This window comes from Malus domestica, chromosome 08, assembly GCF_042453785.1.
Source record: "Malus domestica chromosome 08, GDT2T_hap1".
Taxonomy (NCBI): Eukaryota; Viridiplantae; Streptophyta; class Magnoliopsida; order Rosales; family Rosaceae; genus Malus; species Malus domestica.
This window is the reverse complement of record NC_091668.1, coordinates 6,271,689-6,292,710: the sequence shown is the minus strand read 5'-3', so window position 1 is coordinate 6,292,710 and position 21,022 is coordinate 6,271,689. Positions and strand designations below refer to the sequence as shown.

The 21,022-nt window shown below is 39.8% G+C and overlaps 3 protein-coding genes across 7 annotated transcripts; 2 read left to right on the top strand and 1 right to left on the bottom strand.

Moving 5' to 3' along the window:
• The first annotated feature begins 5,332 nt into the window (after positions 1-5,332).
• LOC103441029 (NADH dehydrogenase [ubiquinone] iron-sulfur protein 4, mitochondrial-like) lies at positions 5,333-11,891 on the top strand. 5 transcript variants are annotated; one of them, XR_011583583.1, is made up of 7 exons: positions 5,333-5,660; positions 5,788-5,876; positions 6,301-6,430; positions 7,296-7,325; positions 7,441-7,622; positions 7,862-8,831; positions 8,962-9,675. XR_011583583.1 is itself a non-coding variant. In XM_008379730.4 (5 exons), the coding sequence occupies exons 1-5, from the start codon at positions 5,502-5,504 to the stop codon at positions 7,519-7,521; spliced, it is 489 nt and encodes a 162-aa protein (XP_008377952.1). In that variant the 5' UTR covers positions 5,333-5,501; the 3' UTR covers positions 7,522-7,733. The 5 variants fall into 5 exon arrangements, 1 of the variants encoding a protein (XP_008377952.1); XR_011583584.1 differs by lacking the exons at positions 7,862-8,831; positions 8,962-9,675 and adding an exon at positions 11,309-11,891; XR_011583585.1 differs by lacking the exons at positions 7,862-8,831; positions 8,962-9,675 and adding an exon at positions 11,313-11,604.
• On the bottom strand, positions 7,700-8,981 carry LOC103441030 (uncharacterized). The gene has a single exon (XM_008379731.4). The coding sequence runs from the start codon at positions 8,979-8,981 to the stop codon at positions 7,872-7,874; it is 1,110 nt and encodes a 369-aa protein (XP_008377953.3). The 3' UTR covers positions 7,700-7,871.
• Positions 11,892-15,623: 3,732 nt separating the features above from the next.
• On the top strand, positions 15,624-20,134 carry LOC103441027 (uncharacterized). Its single transcript, XM_029106828.2, has 2 exons — positions 15,624-17,912; positions 19,811-20,134. The coding sequence occupies exons 1-2, from the start codon at positions 15,713-15,715 to the stop codon at positions 19,921-19,923; spliced, it is 2,313 nt and encodes a 770-aa protein (XP_028962661.2). The 5' UTR covers positions 15,624-15,712; the 3' UTR covers positions 19,924-20,134.
• Positions 20,135-21,022: the final 888 nt, after the last annotated feature.

The window sequence follows — 21,022 nt, the reverse complement described above, 5'->3', positions numbered from 1 at the left end:
AAAATCAGAGACACTGGTGAATCAATGAAAATTGAAGGTCGAGAGAGAGAGACAAAGTGCAAAGATAGTCAGACCTTCATCTTTCTCCTGACCCGAGCCCCCAATTCGAAACCCTAACCTTGATTTGAAACCCCACACATATAGAGAATTGCTGGAGAGAATCAGAGGTGGGGATGAAGCAGTGAGGAGTGGTGGTGGCCAGAGTGGAGAGAGTTGGTCGGAGTCTGATTATGAGAGGATGAATGGGTCTTCGAATTCAAGAGGAGAGACAGAAAAAGTTTGAGATTTTGGCGAAGGCAGAGATGGGAGAGAGTGAGATGGGAGAGACATTTGTCTAAAGAGTTTGAGTCTTTAGACATCTTTCTGCAAACTTTCCTTATTTTAATATTATATAATAGGCTATGTTTGCAGTTTGCTTGATTGTAATTTGGACAGCACACAAAAGTCATGTGCTTTTTTGCACACTTTGATTATTTTAGTAATATATAATTGATATTGCAGTTTGCTTCTACACACTTTGTTCTTTGGTAGCGTGGGAAGTACGAACCAAAAGCAAAAGGAAAGGAAGATTTCAGGATTTCGGGATTACCGAAAAATGAAATCTGAAAAACCAATCCCATACCGAATATTTTGGTATTTTTTGGTACGGGATTACCAAAGTTCGGGATAATTTCGGTTTGGGTTTGGGATTTTTTCGGTTTGGTTTGAGATTTTTGGGATTTTTTCCAGCCCTAATTGTAATATACATTTTTTGGTGTGTTAGGGTGTTACTACCTTGTTGATGGTGGGTACACAAATGGTCCAGGATACCTTGCACCATATAGGGGAGTGCGTTACCATCTCTAGGAGTGGAGAAATAGAAGACTCCCGATTAATCATGAGGAGTATTTCAATACAAAACATGCTACAACTAGAAATGTCATTGAGAGATGTTTTGGACTACTTAAGATACTTTGGAGCATCTTAAGAAGTCCATCATTTTTTCCAATTAAAACACAACTTAGGATTATGATAGCCTGCTACCTATTACATAATCTTATTAGAAGACATATGTCATCTGATCCAATAGAAAATGAAATCCTAAACTTGGACAAATATGAAAGTGATGATGATGATGAAGATATGATTGAGACTGTTCAACCTACACAAGAATGGACTGCATGGAGAAACACTTTGGCTATGAATATGTACAATGAGTGGCGTGCACATGTGTGATTTGATTAAATTTTCTTATATATGCATGTTGTGATTTGGTTATGGTTTGCTATTTGAACAAATAGTGATTTCTTATGTATTGTAGGACAAAGTGTGACCTAGTTATGTATTTATTTAAAAAGTGTGATGATTTGCTTATGGCTTTTATCACTTACTATTAATTATATGCACGATTGATTATATGCTATCTTATTGTGTATGTAATTATAGGAATGGAAGTGAACAAGTAGTCAACCAAAGGAAGTAGAAAGGTTTGGAAACAATAGGAAGAAGATGCATTGTTGTCCATACTTGAGGAGGCAGTTGTTAAGAATTTATGATGTGATAATGGTTGTTTCAAACCCGGAACAGTGGCTCAGTTTGAAACAATTTTAATTTGAAATGTCCTAATGCCAATATAAAGGCAATTCCACGTATTGAGTCGAAAATGAGGAGGTGGAAAAAAGAATATGCAATAGTTTACGACATGGTTAATAAAACTGGTTTTGCATGGAATGATGTACGAAAATGTATTGAGGTTGATATCACTGAAGTATAGGTAATTCTCTAACATAATACTAGAATTTAACTTTACATATTTGATTACTTAACTTGTTCTTTTACATACATTTTAATAGTATGATTGTGTCTACCAAACTATATCCTCTAGCCCCATTCGTTATGGCAACTTAATTAAATTAATGGATGCTTGATTATATCAAGACAGATTGAAGGGAACAAAATAAGATTATTTGTATTTTATGGATAGTGTTATTTGTTTTATCATTGTAGGTTAACAAAGAAGCAGAGGGTTGGCTACGAAAATCGTATCTCATGTATGACATATTGAATGTTATTTTTGGGAAAGACTGAGCAACCAGGGTAAAAGTTGCAACTCCTACTAAGATGATGAATGAGCCTACGCAAATTAATGAAAATGAAGATGAAGCTGATGCGGAGACCAGTTCTCCCTTTATTGCTTCGCGTTCTAGCAATTCAAGTACCAAGAAAAGGAAGAGGTCAGTTGCTAATGATAATGATCTTGCTGTGACATTTAAAGAAAGGCTTTATGAATCAGTTGATAAGTTGGGTAAAGTTTTACAAGCTGCTTTTGGGAAATGAGTGGATCCAAAACCTGAGATTGCTTCAAAATTGTCAAAGATGGATTTGTTTATTGAGGATCAAATCAAGGCATTGAATATCCTTTTCGAAAAGCCATAGAATGAGAGGACATTCTTGTCTTTGGATGGTGCAATGAAAAAATCCTCCGTACTCATGTTACTTTGACAAAGTAACTGCAATTGACATTGGAAAACAACAACAATATATTTTGTTAAAAGTAGCATGCATATCTTTTGTTAAAAGCTGCAGTATGTATATATTTTGGATACTTGGACAAATTGCTTCTTACTGAAAGCAAAGCAGCATCATGCATATATTTTGGCTATTTGGACAAATTGTTTCTTACTGAAACCGACTTGCATTTTTATATTTTGTGAACTTAGATATGTGGTTGGATTAATCTATATAATGTAACGACTGTAGTTGTGTTTTGTGAACCTTCTTTTATGTTATTGAAAAATATTTTGAATTTGATGTATGGAATTTACTAATTTTTTTTTGTTATTTGAAAATTTGTTTGGTTTTCAATAAGTACTAGCCTCTCCGCACGCACTAACGTGCGTGCGAGAGACATTTTTGCATCACAAGCGCTACGCGCCCCTAAAAGTGTATTGTGGTATTCTTTTTCATTGTAATTGTCAATATATATTTTAATTGTATTGTGCAAAGATGAACTTTTTCTTTATCAGGCATGTCCTAAAATGTTGTCAAGTTTTTGGTTTTCACTTTGCGTAAAGTAATGATTTAAATGTTATTCATGCAATTGTCAAACAACATGAGATATTTGGATGCAAGTTCCTATCTAAAGTTCATGAACAATGGTAAGTAGATGTAAATAAAAAAAGAGTAGATAAAAACATTAAGTAGCTATTCTCTGTATTGATATTAATATGCAAGTTACTGTTATTGCATATATTTTTTCCCCATGTTATCTTTTCTTTTGTCAAAAAAAAAAATTGCGTTCTCTTTCTTTTTTGGCATAGATATTGTACCTTAATTTAAAATTGAATACATAATGTAGTAATAAGCTTGTTTTAATTTGTGCAAAACATGTATATCTATCGTATTTTGAAGCACTGTAAAAGGTGTTCATTTTTATAACCTTCCAATCAAAAATACAATCCCATGCATGAAAAAAACAAACAGATAAGATACAGTTTATTTACTTGATAAAACAAATAATTACACCCGAACTTGAAGCTGTTCTAGTTCATATTCCTAAAAAGAAAGTAATCAAATCCTTTGCAGCCTGAATGAGCCATGAACCTGTAAATTTAAGAGGATCCATTATGTACAGAACAAAATGAAATAGAGGAAGATTATTAGAGAAGAAGAATCAATGCCAAATAAAATTATGCCAAATCATAGAATACTAACTGCACTCTTGAGTATGATAAACTACATTCCCCTGAATCGTACACTAATTAATAGCCAAGCAACTCTTCTTCAGCTATTTCTCTCCCTTCTTCCATATTTCCTCTGTGAAACAAACTTCAAAACTGTTTACACAAATAAAAAAGGTTCAAACTTTTTATTTCCCATAAACCAAAAATGAACATTTCTACTAAATTAATTAAAATTAATTCATCGATAGGAGGAAAAAATAATTAAACGAAATTATCCAAAATAATGAAACTATTTGTCGCCCTTCTTCTGTATTTATCCTGTGAAACCACCAACTCATATATTGAAAACGCATCATTCACTGGGGGTTCACCAATCAGCCTATATATTTGATCAAATCTGGAGTTAATGATAAAAAGGGAGATTAAAATAAATCAAACATCAAAATAACATACCTGAGAGTGAAGACGATTTAGTTTTTTGCGGGAAAAGAATAAAACCAATTGCAACTGCAAATTGCAATTTCAAATTTGAACGCCAGTTTTTTTTTTTTCAATGTGTTAAAATTATAACCGCTCAGTTTAGGAGGATAATTATCTCTTATTTTTCAAAACAGGAGGATAATTTTCCAACTTTTCCTCCCTGTTCGTCTTCAAATGCCCTGCGATCAATTGCATAAAATGCGAACAAAATCACATTACATTCATAAGAAAAATATAAATTAAGCAATAGATTCCGGAACGTTTACGATAATACCCATATGAATTATTGTCCAATATTTTAGAATGAAATGTAGAGATAAAATTCAGAAATTGAAGAAACTTGGTGTACCTGTAAAAAGGTGGATGGAGATTGAATTGCGTTGTCCTCATTCTCCCTCGTAAAACCATCGCAGACTTTGCAATAGAGAAACTAAATAGATAAACTAAAACTAAAGAAAGAGAGAGCAAGGAATTTACTCTCTTCTAATAACTGTAAACTTGCAATAAAAAGGTAAACTCTCTTCCGATAACTGTGTCTATTCCACGTTATGAACTCCATCTTCTCCAGTTTGTTTTTTCTCCTTGTACGTGTGTATGTGGAGTTCTTAACCGTATAACTGAGTTTAAGAGGATAATTTTTCTATTTTTTTAATTTATTTATTCCTTCAACATAGTTGTTTTGTTTTTACCAGTTTGTCCTCATTTTACGATTTTTCTGAATTTGGATTATGAAGAAAACAAAAGGGCATTCTTGGTATTTTTGAATGTTTCACCAAACTGGCCTTCTCTCTTTATATATATAGAGAATTTGGATTATGAAGAAAACAAAAGGGCTTTCTTGGTATTTTTGAATGTTTCACCAAACTGGCATTCTCCCTTTATATATATAGATAAATATGAGAAAAGTTCAACAAACCAACAAAGATTTGTCAAATTTTTTTTCTTCCCTTTTCTTATCTGGTTCAGTACCAAACATAGTATAAATAATACAATCATTAGTCCAATATTGTATCAAACGCTCGGCTAATTTAGTCACTATTATCTGGTGGCTATTTATCATATCCTACAAAAATAGTTAGTACAATCTGAGCTGCCAAATGAAGTCTATGAGTCTTTCTAACTCCCGAAAAATTGGACTGACGTGGCGTAGTCTCCAACTGATCCTTTTTAAAAAAAAAAATAAATGTTGTGTTCGACATTGAGTACGTGGCATAATTATGGCGCAAAAGGACCAATTCTGAACCCTTCTGGTAGTAATTCCACCAAACACTCGTACTTACGCGGTTGGGCTTTTCGTCACGGGAACCATTGTTGCGCTTTCGCCTGAGGCGACCTCGAAGTTTTTCGCTCCAACCAAAAATGGCCCGATCTCTACGACAGGGCTTCAACATCGCCCGAGCGCACGTGCTTTCGCGGCCGCGATGGGCGTCGTCGCAGTCTTCGGAGGCGCTGGTGGAGGTCAATGTCCCCGACTTTGGCATGATCTCCGGAATCCCCGAACAGCATCTCCGACGAAGGGTTAGCTCTTCAATTACTCGTCGTTTTTCAAAATTTTCATATTTCTTTCTTCTTTTTTTATTATGAAAATTTATTTTTTTCCTTTCAAAATGTTCATAAATTTAATCTTGGATTTGGGTGTGATTAGGTTATAATCTACTCGCCTGCTCGAACTGCGAGCCAACAAGGTTCTGGGAAAGTCGGGAGATGGAAAATTAATTTTCTTTCGACGCAGAAGTACGTATATTGATGTCTTAATCATGTTTTGCATGCATACTTGATGATATTTATAGTTAATTTCATCGATTTTACATAATTAATTGTGTATGTGTAATATAATTAGCTTAATTATCTCAGCTGTGTTGTGTTTCTTTGAAATTTGATAGCAATATTGGTTGATCTGCAATTCCATTATCGGATGCTAATTGTTGAAGAATGTAAATATCCCCGACCGAAAATTTGATGAAATAAAACAGTAGGAATAAATGGTTCTGCTACTAATGCACTGAGAGCTTTTGCGATAAAACCACACACCAACCGTGTTGTGAGGAGGGAATGTGTAAGTCAGGGATAATATTGGTGTAGATTCGTCACTGCCGGGAGGTCCGTCTCTCTGAAATCTTGATACTAATTATACCAAATTTCATTGAAATTTTTGCAGGTGGGAAAACCCATTGATGGGATGGACATCTACAGGTGATCCCTACGCCAATGTTGGTGAAGCAGGACTGAGTTTTGAGAGTGAAGAAGCTGCGAAGGCATTTGCTGAGAAACATGGCTGGGATTATACGGTAGGTGACTCTTCGAGTTTTGATCTTTCTGCATTGATAGAACTGTACCCAAATCAAACTGTTCTTGATTTTTCTGTCCAGTTTTATTATATGATTAAGTAAAAGGTAATGGTTCAAGCCTAGGATTGGATTGAATTGGATAACTCATTGTATTCAAGGTACGTAGACAGTGGTGGAGCCACGATTTTAGTCTAGAAGTGGCCCAAAAGTCTCAATCTAAAAAGCTCTCATAATCTTACTTTGCCGTGTGGTGAGCAGCAACCGACCGCGGTCGTTTAGGTTTAGTATGGTGTTGTCCTCATCACCCTCTTCCTTAAATGTGAACCCCAAGCCTCTCTTTCTTCCTCTCTTCCTCCTTCTCAAAGTTGACAAGCAACAGATTGCTTGAACTCCATAAGAGCCACCAGCCTCAAATCAACCCGATGGAAAAAAATTGAAGTAAAACCGTCCGATTGGGGCTCGGAGCCTACAGAAAAACCTTGAAAATCATAAGCATAATGCTAAACTTTTCAGCGTGAACAAAATGTTTGGCTGAGCCTGGAAACATCGCGCTCCCTTCATGGTTCCGCTGTAATTTTTTTGTCCAGCTTGAACGTAGAAGATGAATTACTTGTTCGGAAACCTATTCCATCCAATCCTCAATGGTAGATTATGAGGGATCAGTTTTCTTGTCTAATCCCTCCTATGGTGTCAAAATAAAAACTCCTTTACCCCCATCTTTTAACGTACCTTATGACTCATCCAGTCCAATCCTACGCACGAAATGATCCTAATGTTCCACAAAATTTGTATGGAATTGGATATCGTGTGTGCAAATTAACCACAATTTTGCACACTCTTGACTCATAATGAACTGTGCTTGCAGGTCAGGAAGCGTCACACTCCACTTTTGAAGGTTTGAACTTTGAAATCCCCCTACCAAACTTATTTGAAGATGAATTACTAGTTTTTCCAATTGGATCACAGAACGCTAGAAGCTCTATTAATCTAAATCTTATGACCATTCGTAGGTCAAGGCTTATGCAGACAACTTCAAGTGGAAGGGCCCTGAAAAGAGTGAGAAGACTGCAGCTGATGCTGCAAACATCTGAGAACGTTATTTCCTCCCCCAGAATGTCCCTACCTACCCCGGCAAATGCCATTGCGCGCGGTACATACCATTAGCGACAATGACGTCAAGTCGCGGGTGTAGGTAAGTCTTTCCTTGAATCCGATCAGTACTTATGCTTGTGTGTTCGTACTTGTGAAGTGCTGGATTTGGAAAATAAATTGAGATGAACATATTTTTTTTTCTCTCTTAAAACGCTGGGCAAACTTTACATATGCTTCCTCTTACTATATGCATTACATAGAACATATATATACTAAACACTTAAGCTGCATTGTTTCCCTCCGCTAGTGAGCTAGCTACACTACTTCTCTTAATTACAGTACAAATTTTTCAAGCACTGGAGCTGGAGGACTGACAGCCCTCTCTGCTGTGGGTGTGGAACCTCCATTCAAAGAGGTAGTCCTTGGACTCACAGGACAGCTTCATCACGTCGCAGAACGTGTTGATCGCGTGCTTGTTCATGTCTTTCCCCCACTCAATCCTCACCCAGCAGGAGAACCCGTTTGAGGAAACGGGCACTCCGGAATCAGAAAGCTGCAGACTGACCTCCCCGTTGATCCTCTTGCCTCCAAACCGCCCGTCGCCTCCGGCCACCATGGCGTCGAGCCATGGACACTCTGGCTGGCCCACCATTTCCTTGTAGGCAGAGTTTGCCATCCTCACTTTGTTGTGTGAGTCTGATATGATTGCTGGCAGGGCTTCAGACTCCATCTCCTCCTCGACGTCCTCTGGTTTCTTAGGAACTTGCGCTGCCAGAGTTAAGCTCGGGTCTGCGCTGATGCATCCAACGCTTATGCTGGAACCCACCGGTCGAATTGGCTGCGGCGCTATGACATTGGTGGGTGTTGGTGGAGGTGCAGGGGAATTCCCCTGTAGTTGCTTGAGCAGATCTTTTTCCTCTGGGATTTCAGCTGCCACGGTGTTCAAATCAATCAGCTCCTCCTCTCCTCCTCGGCAGGGTTTGATCAATTCGAACTCTGGCGGCACCACCGCTGGGTTTGTGACAATGGGGGCCGACGCAGGAGGGATATATGGCAGAAGAGGCAGAGTCATCACACCGGTGGAGTTGTTGGCGGCATCGAGGCTGGTCGGAATGGGAAGCTTCGGAAGCACACGAGCAAAACCATCCAATCTCGGATTTTTCACCGGAGATTGCACATGACAAGGAGTGGCAAAGCCTAGCATTTGATGACTCCTCTGCCTCTTAAAGGTGGTCGGAGAGAGAGCTGATCGACCCCGCTTTCGAGTCCTGGTGGGTCTGGCCTGCAACTGCGGCCAGAGGTTCCTAAGGTAAGGAGAGTCCCTGATTTTCTGAGACATGGACGGGCTTTCGCCTGCTGGGTTTGATGGGGTCACAGGTTTTGGCGCTATGGGCCTGTACCTGGACATAATCTCAGCGGTTTTCTCCGTGTTGGTGTAGGGATTCAACGTCTTGATCATGGTGGCGGTAGCCGGTTCTCTTTGCTAACGCCGGCCTACCAGCTGTTCGGTAACGACGGTGGTGGCGACGGTGGTGGCGACGGTGGTTGTGAGCCAAAAGAGAGTGTTGGGAGAAATGTGGAGGGAGGAGGAAGGGATTTGAGGGGGGAGGTTGGTGGGGTGTTTTAAGAGAGGGATTGGGTGTTTTTAAGAGTGAGAATTGGACCAATAGGAGAAGGCCAGCATAGATAGAAGAGTAAGCAGAGAGTGACACTTGGAAATGTACGGTGGGTACGTGTTTGTGAGAGCACACAGAAAAATGTCCATGTAGGACTAAGTGGGGTCCATTTTTTTCTGTGCTGGGTATGTGGCTGGGTACACCCACCAATCAGACGCCTGGCTTTGCATGCAATTCTCCTAAAACTGAAGACCAACGCGTGTGGGTTTGGCCGCCATGCGTGGGTACACCTATCACGATTGGTTTGGGCGAGTTTTGGCGTTTTGTTCAATTTACGAAACTGCCCCTTCTTCCGGGTCGGTTTTATTTGGCAGGGGTGACGTGTCGTTCCGCTGCGTCTGGATCTGCATGCAACCGGATGCGGTGGAGTCTGATTGGTGGGTGAAGCCTCGGGATGGAGAAATTTTTAGTTATGAGTGGTTTTTACGTAAACGGTGAAAAAATTTAATTTTTAAATTATTAACCTTTTAACACGCATTTCATCATTTATATAAGGACATGTGGTATACCATATCGTGTGATGGTTACGCTGAAACACGTTTATACTGAAAAATCTCTCAGAGGGAGGTTAAAACGTTACAGAGAGAGCGAGGTGGGAACGGATTACACGTGGCACGATGGGAAAATGTGGTCTGTGCAGCTAGGGCTCTGCGTTTTGTGGAGAAAGCCGGTTCGTTTTGCTTTGCTATTAGCGCTACGCTGCGGTGCTCGCCAAGTCGCTGAGTGGTGGTTGCGTGGGAGGCGCCGCGCGAAGAACGGATGCCGAGGTTGGAGAAGGCTATTGGGTAAGGGGTTTGGTTATGGGCCCGCTTGGTTCTAGTCAGATCTTCTATTTTTTTGGGCTCCTTTGGTGCAAATCAACGGCCATAATGCATAACTAAATTTTATTACCAATAACACTAGCTTACACGGTAAAGGCCCAAATACAAAAAGCAAAAAATGGACCTCCCAAGCAAATCAAAATGAGCCCAAAACCAGAAACAAATCAAAAGAAAATTCAAGATGTCTGCTACCACCACGGCAACAGTGTGTCACGATCAACCCGATTCGACTCCCCCAATAGACGCCAAAAAGACAACCATGCAGCATCGCGGAGATGAAGTGAAGGAAGACCGCATCATCCATCCACAAACGTCGCGTCAATCTCAGCCATAAATCCAAAGGAGCCACCACCAATTCAAAGAAGTTCGTGGAATTATCACAAGCAACACTGTCAACAAAGGCAAATAGAGAGAAGGGGGTGGTGTTTTATCACCCGTGCTGATTTAGACGTCGAAACTCTACACTCTATCTCGATTGATCGCAACAAATTGCGTTGGAGACTGACTGCAGATCAAATTGGAGGTGCTTGAGGAAGATGGACGCCCATGGGGTATGATGGACATGGCGAATCAGGAAGGAGAGATGGGGAAAAAAGTAGCTAAAGGAACGAAAGAAGGAAACAAAGAGAAAAAGGGAAAGATATGCCGTCGACCCCAGCCACAACAAAGGCCAGCGGCTTCGAAATTGGACTAAAAGGAAACCACTTACACAGGTGGTGAGAATAACTCTCAGGAAAAGAGAGCCTCTAACAAGAAGAGAAGAATCCATTTAGAGTTGGTTCGGTATTGGTTTCATAAATGCTTATTCAAAAAGTTTTTTTATATTAAAAATCGTTAAATTTTGTATTAGAATTTAGATATGCAAGGGTTTTTTGAAAATTGCGTGGAAATGCTTGTTGAAGAAACATTTTGTGTGTGCTTCTTTAGAAAGTGATAACAATTTTATGATTAAAAAGCTGCGAAACCAAATCATAAGTACCTCATGAGTTGGTGGGTGATTAAATAATTGATTGGTAGAAAATGTAAGTAAAGCGTCAAATGTTGATTAGTCTAGTAATATTTATCCAATAAACATGATTACTCTAGTTAATCCGTCCTTAAACCACTACTAAACTGCTGACGAGGAATCCAATGCATAATGAGCACCACACCACATCTAATAAGTCTTCTCCATTAAGTTCAAAAAAAAAGAGTTTTTTTTTTGTTTTTGTTTTTGTTTTGTTTTTTTTTTAATTTTTTTTTTAAAAAAAAGACCTCATCATCTAACCACAATCGTCTCACCATCTTAGCCAGAAATTGAAAGAAGCCAGACACCAATTAAAAGAAGCCTGTGGAATTACCATGAGCAATACTACCAACAAAGGCTGATAGATAGAAGGTGATGGTATTTTAGCACCCGAGCCAGTTTGAACATCGAAACTCTACATACCATCTCGATGATTTGTTGCATTGAAGACTGACTGCAGATCGAATTGGAGGTGCTTGAGGAAGATGGACGCCCATGAGGTATGAAGGACATGGCAAATTAGGAAGGAGAGCTGGAGAAAAAAGTAGTTGAAGGAACAAAATGAGGAAACAGAGAGAAGGGAAAGATATGCCATCAACCCCAGCAATAGCGAGGGCCTACGACTTCGAAATTGGACGAAAAGGAAACCACTTACACAAGTGGTGAGAAGAACTCTCAAGAAGAGAAAGCCTCTCACAAGGAGAGAATAATCCATTTAGAGCTGGTTTAGTATTGGTTTTGTAATAAGTACTTATGAGCATAAGTGCTTATTCAAAAAGTTGTATATTAAAAATCGTCAAAAATTGTATTAGAGATGCAAATTTTTGAAAATTACGTGGAAATGTTTCTTGAAGAAACATTTTGTATGTGCTTCTTTAGAAAGCGAAAACAATTTTATGATTTAAAAGCTGCGAAACCAAATAATAAGTACCTCATGAGTTAATGGGTCATTAGATATTGAATGGTGGAAAATGTGGGTAACTCGTCAAATGTTGATGATTAGTCTAGTAATATTTATCCAATAAACATGATTACTCTAGTTAATCGATCCTTAAACCACTAATAAGCTGCTGACAAGGAAACCAATGCATAATGAGCACCACACCACCTCATCTAATAAGTCTTCTCCATTAAGTTCAAAAAAAAGTTTTTTTATTTTTGTTTTTGTTTTTATTTTTATTTTTGTTTTTAAAAAAGACCTCATCATCCAACCACAATCGTCGCGCCATCTTAGCCAAAAATTGAAAGAAGCCAGCCTTTAATTAAAAGAAGCCTACGGAATTACCATGAGCAATACTACCAACAAAGGCAGACAGATAGAAGGTGATGGTATTTTAACACTCGAGCCAGTTTGAACATTGAAACTCTACACACCATCTCGATGATTTGTTGCATTGAAGACTGACTGCAGATCGAATTGGAGGTGCTTGAGGAAGATGGACGCCCATGAGGTATGAAGGACATGGCAAATTAGGAAGGAGAGCTGGAGAAAAAAGTAGTTGAAGGAACAAAATGAGGAAACAGAAAGAAGGGAAAGATATGCCATCAACCCCAGCAATAGTGAGGGCCTACGACTTCGAAATTGGACGAAAAGGAAACCACTTACACAAGTGCTGAGAAGAACTCTCAAGAAGAGAAAGCCTCTCACAAGGAGAGAAGAATCCATTTAGAGCTGGTTTAGTATTGGTTTTGTAATAAGTACTTATGAGCATAAGTGCTTATTCAAAAAGTTATATATTAAAAATCGTCAAAAATTGTATTAGAGATGCAAATTTTTGAAAATTACGTGGAAATGTTTCTTGAAGAAACATTTTGTATGTGCTTCTTTAGAAAGCGAAAACAATTTTATGATTAAAAAGCTGCGAAACCAAATCATAAGTACCTCATGAGTTAATGGGTCATTAGATATTGAATGGTAGAAAATGTGGGTAACTCGTCAAATGTTGATGATTAGTCTAGTAATATTTATCCAATAAACATGATTACTCTAGTTAATCGATCATTAAACCACTAATAAGCTGCTGACGAGGAAACCAATGCATAATGAGCACCACACCACCTCATCTAATAAGTCTTCTCCATTAAGTTCAAATTTTTTTTTTTTTGTTTTGTTTTTATTTTTATTTTTGTTTTTAAAAAAGACCTCATCATCCAACCACAATCGTCGCGCCATCTTAGCCAAAAATTGAAAGAAGCCAGCCTCCAATTAAAAGAAGCCTACGGAATTACCATGAGCAATACTACCAACAAAGGCAGACAGAGAGAAAGTGGTGGTATTTTAACACCCGAGCCAGTTTGAACATTGAAACTCTACACACCATCTCAATGATTTGTTGCATTGAAGACTGACTGCAGATCAAATTGAAGGTGCTTGAGGAAGATGGACGCCCATGAGGTACGAAGGACATGGCAAATTAGGAAGGAGAGCTGGAGAAAAAAGTAGTTGAAGGAACGAAATAAGGAAACAGAGAGAAGGGAAAGATATGCCATCGACCCCAGCAATAGTGAGGGCCGACGACTTCAAAATTGGACGGAAAGGAAACCACTTACACAGGTGGTGAGAAGAACTCTCAAGAAGAGAGAGCCTCTCACAAGGAGAGAAGAATCCATTTAGAGTTGGTTTAGTATTGGTTTTGTAATAAGTACTTATGAGCATAAGTGCTTATTCAAAAAGTTATATATTAAAAATTGTCGAAAATTGTATTAGAGATGCAAATTTTTGAAAATTACGTGGAAATGTTTCTTGAAGAAACATTTTGTATATGCTTCTTTAGAAAGCGAAAACAATTTTATGATTAAAAAGCTGCGAAACCAAATCATAAGTACCTCATGAGTTGATGAGTGATTAGATACTCAATGGTAGAAAATGTGAATAACTCGTCAAATGTTGATGATTAGTCTAGTAATATTTATCCAATAAACATGATTACTCTAGTTTTTTTTTTTTTTTTTTGAGGAATCATGATTACTCTAGTTAATCCGTCCTTAAACCACTAATAAGCTGTTGATGAGGAATCCAATACCTAATGAGCACCATACCACCTAATCTAATAAGTCTTCTCTATTAAGTTTGAAAAAAACTTTGTTTTTTTTGTTTTTAAAAAAGAATGAAAAACCAAAATATAAGTAAAGCATTACTTGGGAGTTAGGAGTAGGGCTGGGCACGGGCCGGGTCGGGCCTAAATTTGAAGGAACCGGACCCTATTCGTTTTAAAATGTAACAGGGTGAGCCGGGGCATGTAGAGGGATTTTGAGTTTGGGAACCGGACTTAACCCGACCCGTTTCAAACGGGTAGGTTCTGGGCTAGTCCATGGATCCAATTACTTTTTTTATTTTTTTTTTCCGGGTTTTGATATAGAGCTCCAAAACGTTCCAGAGTGCTCTCATTGCCACAACCGTTCTTCCCGATCAACCAAAATCGATTTTCCAAATCGACGCCACAACTCCCATCAAGCAGCATCGTAGAGATGAAATGAAGTGATACCCCGTCTCCCAGTTACGAACGTCGCACCGGTCTCGACCAGAAATTGAAAGAGGAAGCTGGAAACTCGACACTTGGACCGGCAGAAGCACTTGACTGTCGACTGTCGAGATTCGAGAGGTAGGGTTGAGGAGATTCAATCTGGGTTCATGAGAGAGATCGTGAAAGTGGGGACTGGGTCAGTGAGAACCTCTAAGTCTGGGATGTCATCAAGGACTCGAGGAGGACAATCGAGGTTGATGGGTCGTCATGTGGTCGCTAGGGCCCAGATTTGCGACGGCGATGATGTCAGGGTGGTGAAGGATATGACAGACGGAGAGTGACAAAGTGTGGGTGGAATCGTGGAGGGGAGAGGACGACGCACGCGAGACGGTGAGAGAGAATCGAGTTCGAGGACTCGAGTGACAGAGTCAAGCTCGAGGAAACCTAGGGTAAAACTAATGGTTAAGATTGGATGGTAGGTTACTCTTCAATCTCGTCTGTCCATTGCAATTACAAACGGGCCAGTCGGGGGCCTTGTTTTTCTATACATCTGGAACCGGCCCACCCCTAAAATTTCATTACCCCGCCCTTCCCCATTTCTCTTATTAAAAAATTGGAACCTTCCCGTACCCGCCTAACCTGTAGTTCCTATATCCGTTTGCCCACCCCTATTTAGGAGTGCCTCTTTTTATGTATTTCAGTTGTGACTAACGCATCTTTATTGTTTACATTAAATAATTTAAGTAGTTTGCAATATCATATTTTAAAGATTAAAAAAATAAAAATGGTTTAGTAATTTATACACATTGAACAAATTGATGATTTTGGTAATAATTAGATTGTCGCAATGAACTTTGAATGATAAGTTGAAAAATAAAAACAAGTTTTTATTATAACAGGTACGTGTTAAAAATCATCATTCACAACTGGTGTGGATAGACATTCTACCAAATTATTGTCCGTAATAGTCACATTGACGGTAATGACTGAATCTATCACACGTTAATGAAAGTTTCCCGACGGAAATGGACGAAAATGACCTACAATTTGACGGAAACGTAAGGGAGGGATTGACTCAAAACTTTTTAAATAAAGAATATTAGAAATTGCTCATTGTTTTTCCTTTAATAAAGAAAAAGAAAATCGAAAATAAATAATGGAAAAGGCTTTGCCTTTGTCGTTGGGTTTGGCTCAGTCATTCTTTAGTGGACTGTGGAGCGAAAATGGCGGACACCAAATTCAAGAGGCCCCAATCTGTACCCGCCAACTACGTCACCCTCAACGACCTCAAACAGCGCTGGCTCAGAGACCAGGAACGACAGCAGAAGGAGGAAGAACGACGGCAAGAGGAGAAGAAACGAGAGGAAGAGGAGGAGAAACGACGACGAGAGGAGAGGGAACGGCGAGAAGAAGAGGCGAAGCAGAAGAGGCAAAACGCCATCGTTCGGAACCTGGAAACCGGTTCCAAGCCTAGGTATGGTGGTAATCGGGGACAGCTTCGGCCAGTTAATCGGAGTGTTTCGGAGTTCGGTGGGGCTGAGGTGGAGGGGAAAAGAAGGGAGGAAGAAAAGCCGAAGCAAAACGCTGTCGTTAAGAGAGCCGAAACCGATGACAAGCCGAGGAATCGCGAGAATCGGGCAGAGTTTCGGCCGGTTTATCGGAGTGTTTCGGAATGCGAGGTTATTGAGCTGAAGGGAAAAAGGGGCGAGGTGGGAGAACCGAAGGAAAACGTCGTCATTCGGAGAACCGGAACGGGTAACAATTCGAGAAATCGGAGTGACCGGACACAGTTTCGAACGGTAAATCGGGTTGGTCTGGCACCCTTGCTGGAGAGGGAAAGAAGTGAGGAAGCAGAGGCGAAGCAAAACGCCGTCGTTGGAAGAACCGGAACCGGTAACATTCCAAGAAATCGGAGTGATCGGGCACATTTTTGGCCAGTTAATCGGAGTGTTTCTGAGCGGGAGGGGAAAAGAAACGAGGAAGAAAAGCTGAAGTATTACGCATTCGTTAAGAGAGCCGAAACCGATGACAAGCCGAGGAATCGTGGTAATCGGGAAGACTTTCGGCCGGTTAATCGGAATGTTCTGGAATGCGAGGATGCTGAGCTGGAAGGGAAAAAAAGCGAGGAAGGAGAGCCGGAGGAAAACGGCGTCTTCCGAACCGGAACCGGTAACAATCCGAGAGATCGGGCACAGTTTCGGACGGTGAATCGGGTTGGTCTGGCACCCTTGCTGGAGGGGAAGAGAAGCGAGGAGGAAGAGGCGAAGCAAAACGCCGTCGTTCAAAGAATCGGAACCGGTAACAATCCGAGAAATCGGAGTGATCGGGCACAGTTTCGGCCAGTTAATCAGAGTGTTCCGGAGCGCGATGAGACTGTGCTGGAGGGGAAAAGAAACGAGGAAGAAAAGCCGAAGCAAAACGCTGTGGTTAAGAGAACCGAAACCGCTGACAGACCGAGGAATCGCGGTAATCGGGAAGAGTTTCGGCTGATTAATAGGAATGTTTCGGAATGTGAGGATGCTGAGCTGGAGGAAAAAAAAAGCGAGGAAGGAGAGCCGGAGGAAAACGGCGTCGTTCGGAGAACCGGAACTGGTAACAATCCGAGAAATCGGAGTGATCGGGCGCAGTTTCGGACGGTGAATCAAGTTGGTCGGGCACCCTTGCTGGAGGGGAAGAGAAGCGAGGAGGAAGAGGCGAAGCAAAACGCCGTCGTTCAAAGAACCGGAACCGGTAACAATCCCAGAAATCGGAGTGATCGGGCACCCTCGCTGGAGGCTAAAAGAAGCGACGAAGAAGAGCTGAAGCAAAACACCATAGTTGGAAGAACCGAAATTGCTAACAAGCCGAGGAATCGGAGTGATCAGGGGCAGTTTCGCCCAGTTAATCAGGGTGTTTCAGAGCTCGAGGTTGCTGAGCTGGAGGGGAAGAAAAGCAAGGAACCAGAGGAGGAGAAGAAATGGAAGAAGAAGAAGAAGAAGAGGAAGGGTAGCGGAAAGTGGAAGAAGAAAGCTAGGGAAGAGAAGGAGGAGGTGACTGAGAAGGAAGGTGAAGTGGACGAGCCTCCGGTGAGTGGCGAGAAGGAAAACGATCAGGCGACCGGAAAGGAAGAAAAGGGTGTTGTAATTGAAATTGAAACTGAAATTAAGGCAAAGAGCGAGAATGTGGTTCTGGCGGAGGAAATTGTACCGAAATTTGAGGGTTTATCGGTGGATGGTGAGGCTGGTAATGGGGATGATAAGCTGAGGAGGAGTGGAGCTGATCGCCGTGGTAACGGTGAAATAAGGGATTATGATAAGAGGGTAGGCCGCTTCCATTTACAGAGACAGAGAGGTTCTGGGTTTAGGCTTTGGGTTAAGAAAGGCGAGGTTGGTGACAGCAATGGCAGCGGAGTTCAGAGCTTGGAGGGCAGTGATGCTGTTTCTGGTGAGTCAGAATTCACTATTTGTTTAAGCAAATGCCTTTGTTTGTGATGTTTGCTATTTTATCATAGCTTATTTAACTGATTTTAGATGTAGAGAATGCAATGATTTGAAAGAAAAAAAAGGTTTTGGTATGCCGAGAATCATAATGTAGCATGAATTAGAGCATTTCTAAGTTACAATGCTGTGGGAAAAGGTAGTTTCGTGTCAATTGGTTAAGATTGGGAACAGTAGGGATTGATAGTCTGAGCGAAAGATTTGAAGCATAGCATTGATCAAAAGTTAGCAGTTTAGTAGGAGAATTGTAAGTGTCATTACAAAAGATTTGAGTTGAGAAGAACATGAAGGGTAATATCAGCTTCAGCTGGTAAACTTGTAGCTTACAAGAAGGGAAGTATAGGCGCTGGAGGACACGGTTAATGTTATTTTTTTTCTTGATTAAAGTTTCCTTTCAACAAAAAGGTTGCTCCTTTGTGACTGAAAGGTCACGGGTTCGAATCGTGGAAACAGTGTCTTTGCGAAGTAAGGGTAAGGTTGCGTATCTCCAACCTTCGCAAAGCAGGGGAGCCTTGTTCGCTTGGGGTTGCCCTTTAGATATATTGGATAAGGTAAAGGGTTGAGTAAACATTGGAAATGTTAAAGCAAAATGCTGGATGGAAAGGACTTTGGAGAGGATGGAGGAGTATGTATTTAAGTTGGTGATGCATGTTGTCAAAATATTTTCGACAGATTAGGATAGTTGTAACCTGTGAATGAAGAAATTTTTATGAGGTATAGGAGGTAGGGGACTGGAAGTCATAAATCTGAGTTGAATTGGATGCCAGCCGCGATCTATATTTAGAGGAATTTACAAACTTAGGAAGTTGAAGTAGGATTTAAAAGGTTGAAATTATTGGCAACCGGCCCCTCTGGTGAGTCAGAGCTTGGAGGGCAGTGATGCTGTTTCTGGTGAGTCAGAATTCACTATTTGTTTAAGCAATGCCTTTTTTTTTTTTTTTTGATGTTTGCTATTTTACCATAGCGTATTTAACTGATTTTAGATGTAGAGAATGCAATGATTTGAACCAAAAAAAAGGTTTTGGTATTCTGAGAATCATAATGTAGCATGAATTAGAGCATTTCTAAGTTACAGTGTTGTGGGAAAAAGTAGTTTTCGTGTTGATGGGTTAAGATTGGGAACTGTAGGGATCGATAGTCTGAGCGAAAGATTAGATACATAACGTTGATCAAAGGTTAGCAGTTTAGTAGGAGAATTGTAAATGTCATTACAAAAGATAGAGTTGAGAAGAACACGAAGGGTAATATCATGTTCAGCTGGTAAACTTGTAGCTTACCAGAAGGAGAGTATAGGCGCTGCAGGACATGGTTAATAGCTTTGTTATGAGGTCTAGGAGGTAGGGGACTGGAAGTCATAAATATGAGTTGACTGGATGCCAACGGCGATTGATGTTTAGAGGAATTTACGAACTCAAAAGGTTGAAATTATTGGCAACCAGCCCCTCTGACAGATAGAAGCTATAAGCTGTCGAAGGTAGTATAGCTCTTCAATTGATCATTTCCATGACGAGTTTTACGGTCAAGATTTCATGCATACCATTGCCTCTTTATGAACATGCTTTACCCGAAGGCAACATTGTTTTGTTAAACTTGCAGCTTTGAGAATAAGGGTACAAACATTTCTTGTCGAATTGGAGTTCAAAATAATATACTTGTAATGTATATCAAATGAAGTATTGGAACATCGCCAACCATATAACTTACACGGATCAGGCAGTATATTCTTTTCTGTTTCTGTTGAGGATAACGGCGTTAGTGAAGAGGGAAAATATGGTAAACCATGAGTATCTCAAGGGATACCGTCGTTGGCATCAATAAATTTTCGTTCTCATGATTGCTCTGCAGGTCCGAGTGGAACATCTTTGAATGCAAGTTCACTGAAGTTGGCTGGGAAGACGAGCACGAATTATCCAATACAGAGGTGGCGAAGCAGATGTGAACCGAACTTGTCACGCTGATGCAGTGGTTTAGTTGATAACTTGTAAATCACCGGAGAACATGCGTATTTCGGTTTGATGATTGACCTAATCATAATTCGGGTACTTTTACTTGACTGTTGATCGTGATTTCGTGTGGAACTGATCGTGATTTCGGCATTTGAATTTCATGTATAAAAAGATGGTGATGCTCTGTTGTCGAAATGTGTATATTTCATGACTTTCATTAGAATCTCCATGTCTCTTAAGCTCTCTATAATGCAGGAATTGTTTTCGGTTCTTCAGGAAATTAAGGTCCATAATTAGCATGGAAGTGATTTCCGCACACCGATTAAAGTAGAACAATTGTGAGCGGAAATCATTTTCGATTTAATATTCAATGAAAATAAGTACTGGTTTGGTACTGATGTGCTTTTATAAAAAGTGGGTATATAAAAAAACTAAGCTTAAAAAGGTGTTTGGTAAACATTTAAAAACAGCTTAGCTTCACAGTTTTGGGTGAAAAAAAAACTGAAAACGTGAAACAGTAAAAATGAGTTTATTCTCACAGCATAGCAAAAATAGTTTTTTTTCTTCAAAGTACAGCAATACCAAACCAGCCCTAAATCTTATTGTTAGAATCATAATGAAATTACCTCTCAAGCTATTCTATTAAAAAATTTCATTAAACAAAATCGTTTTTCAGTTTTGAAATTATCAAGTTTAAAAACCATGTCCTATGTGTTGAATATATCACTGCAAACTCATCTATGCCAGCTCATCAAAATAGTTGTAAAGGATTGGATGATGTAATAGTTAGTTGGAAGAGTTAATTAGTTCTCTAGTCAGCTATATATAGATATTGTAAACAGATAGTAAAATCAGTTCTTTGAGTTTAATACAAAAGCTTCATTCATTCAATCTCAAACTGGGAAACCTAGTTGAGATTGAGAGGGGATGTTGAATATATCACTGCAAACTCATCTATGCCAGCTCATCAAAACAGTTGTAAAGGATTGGAGGATGTAATAGTTAGTTGGAAGAGTTAATTAGTTCTCTAGTCAGCTATATATAGATATTGTAAACAGATAGTAAAATTAGTTCTTTGAGTTTAATACAAAAGCTTCATTAATTTCTTTCT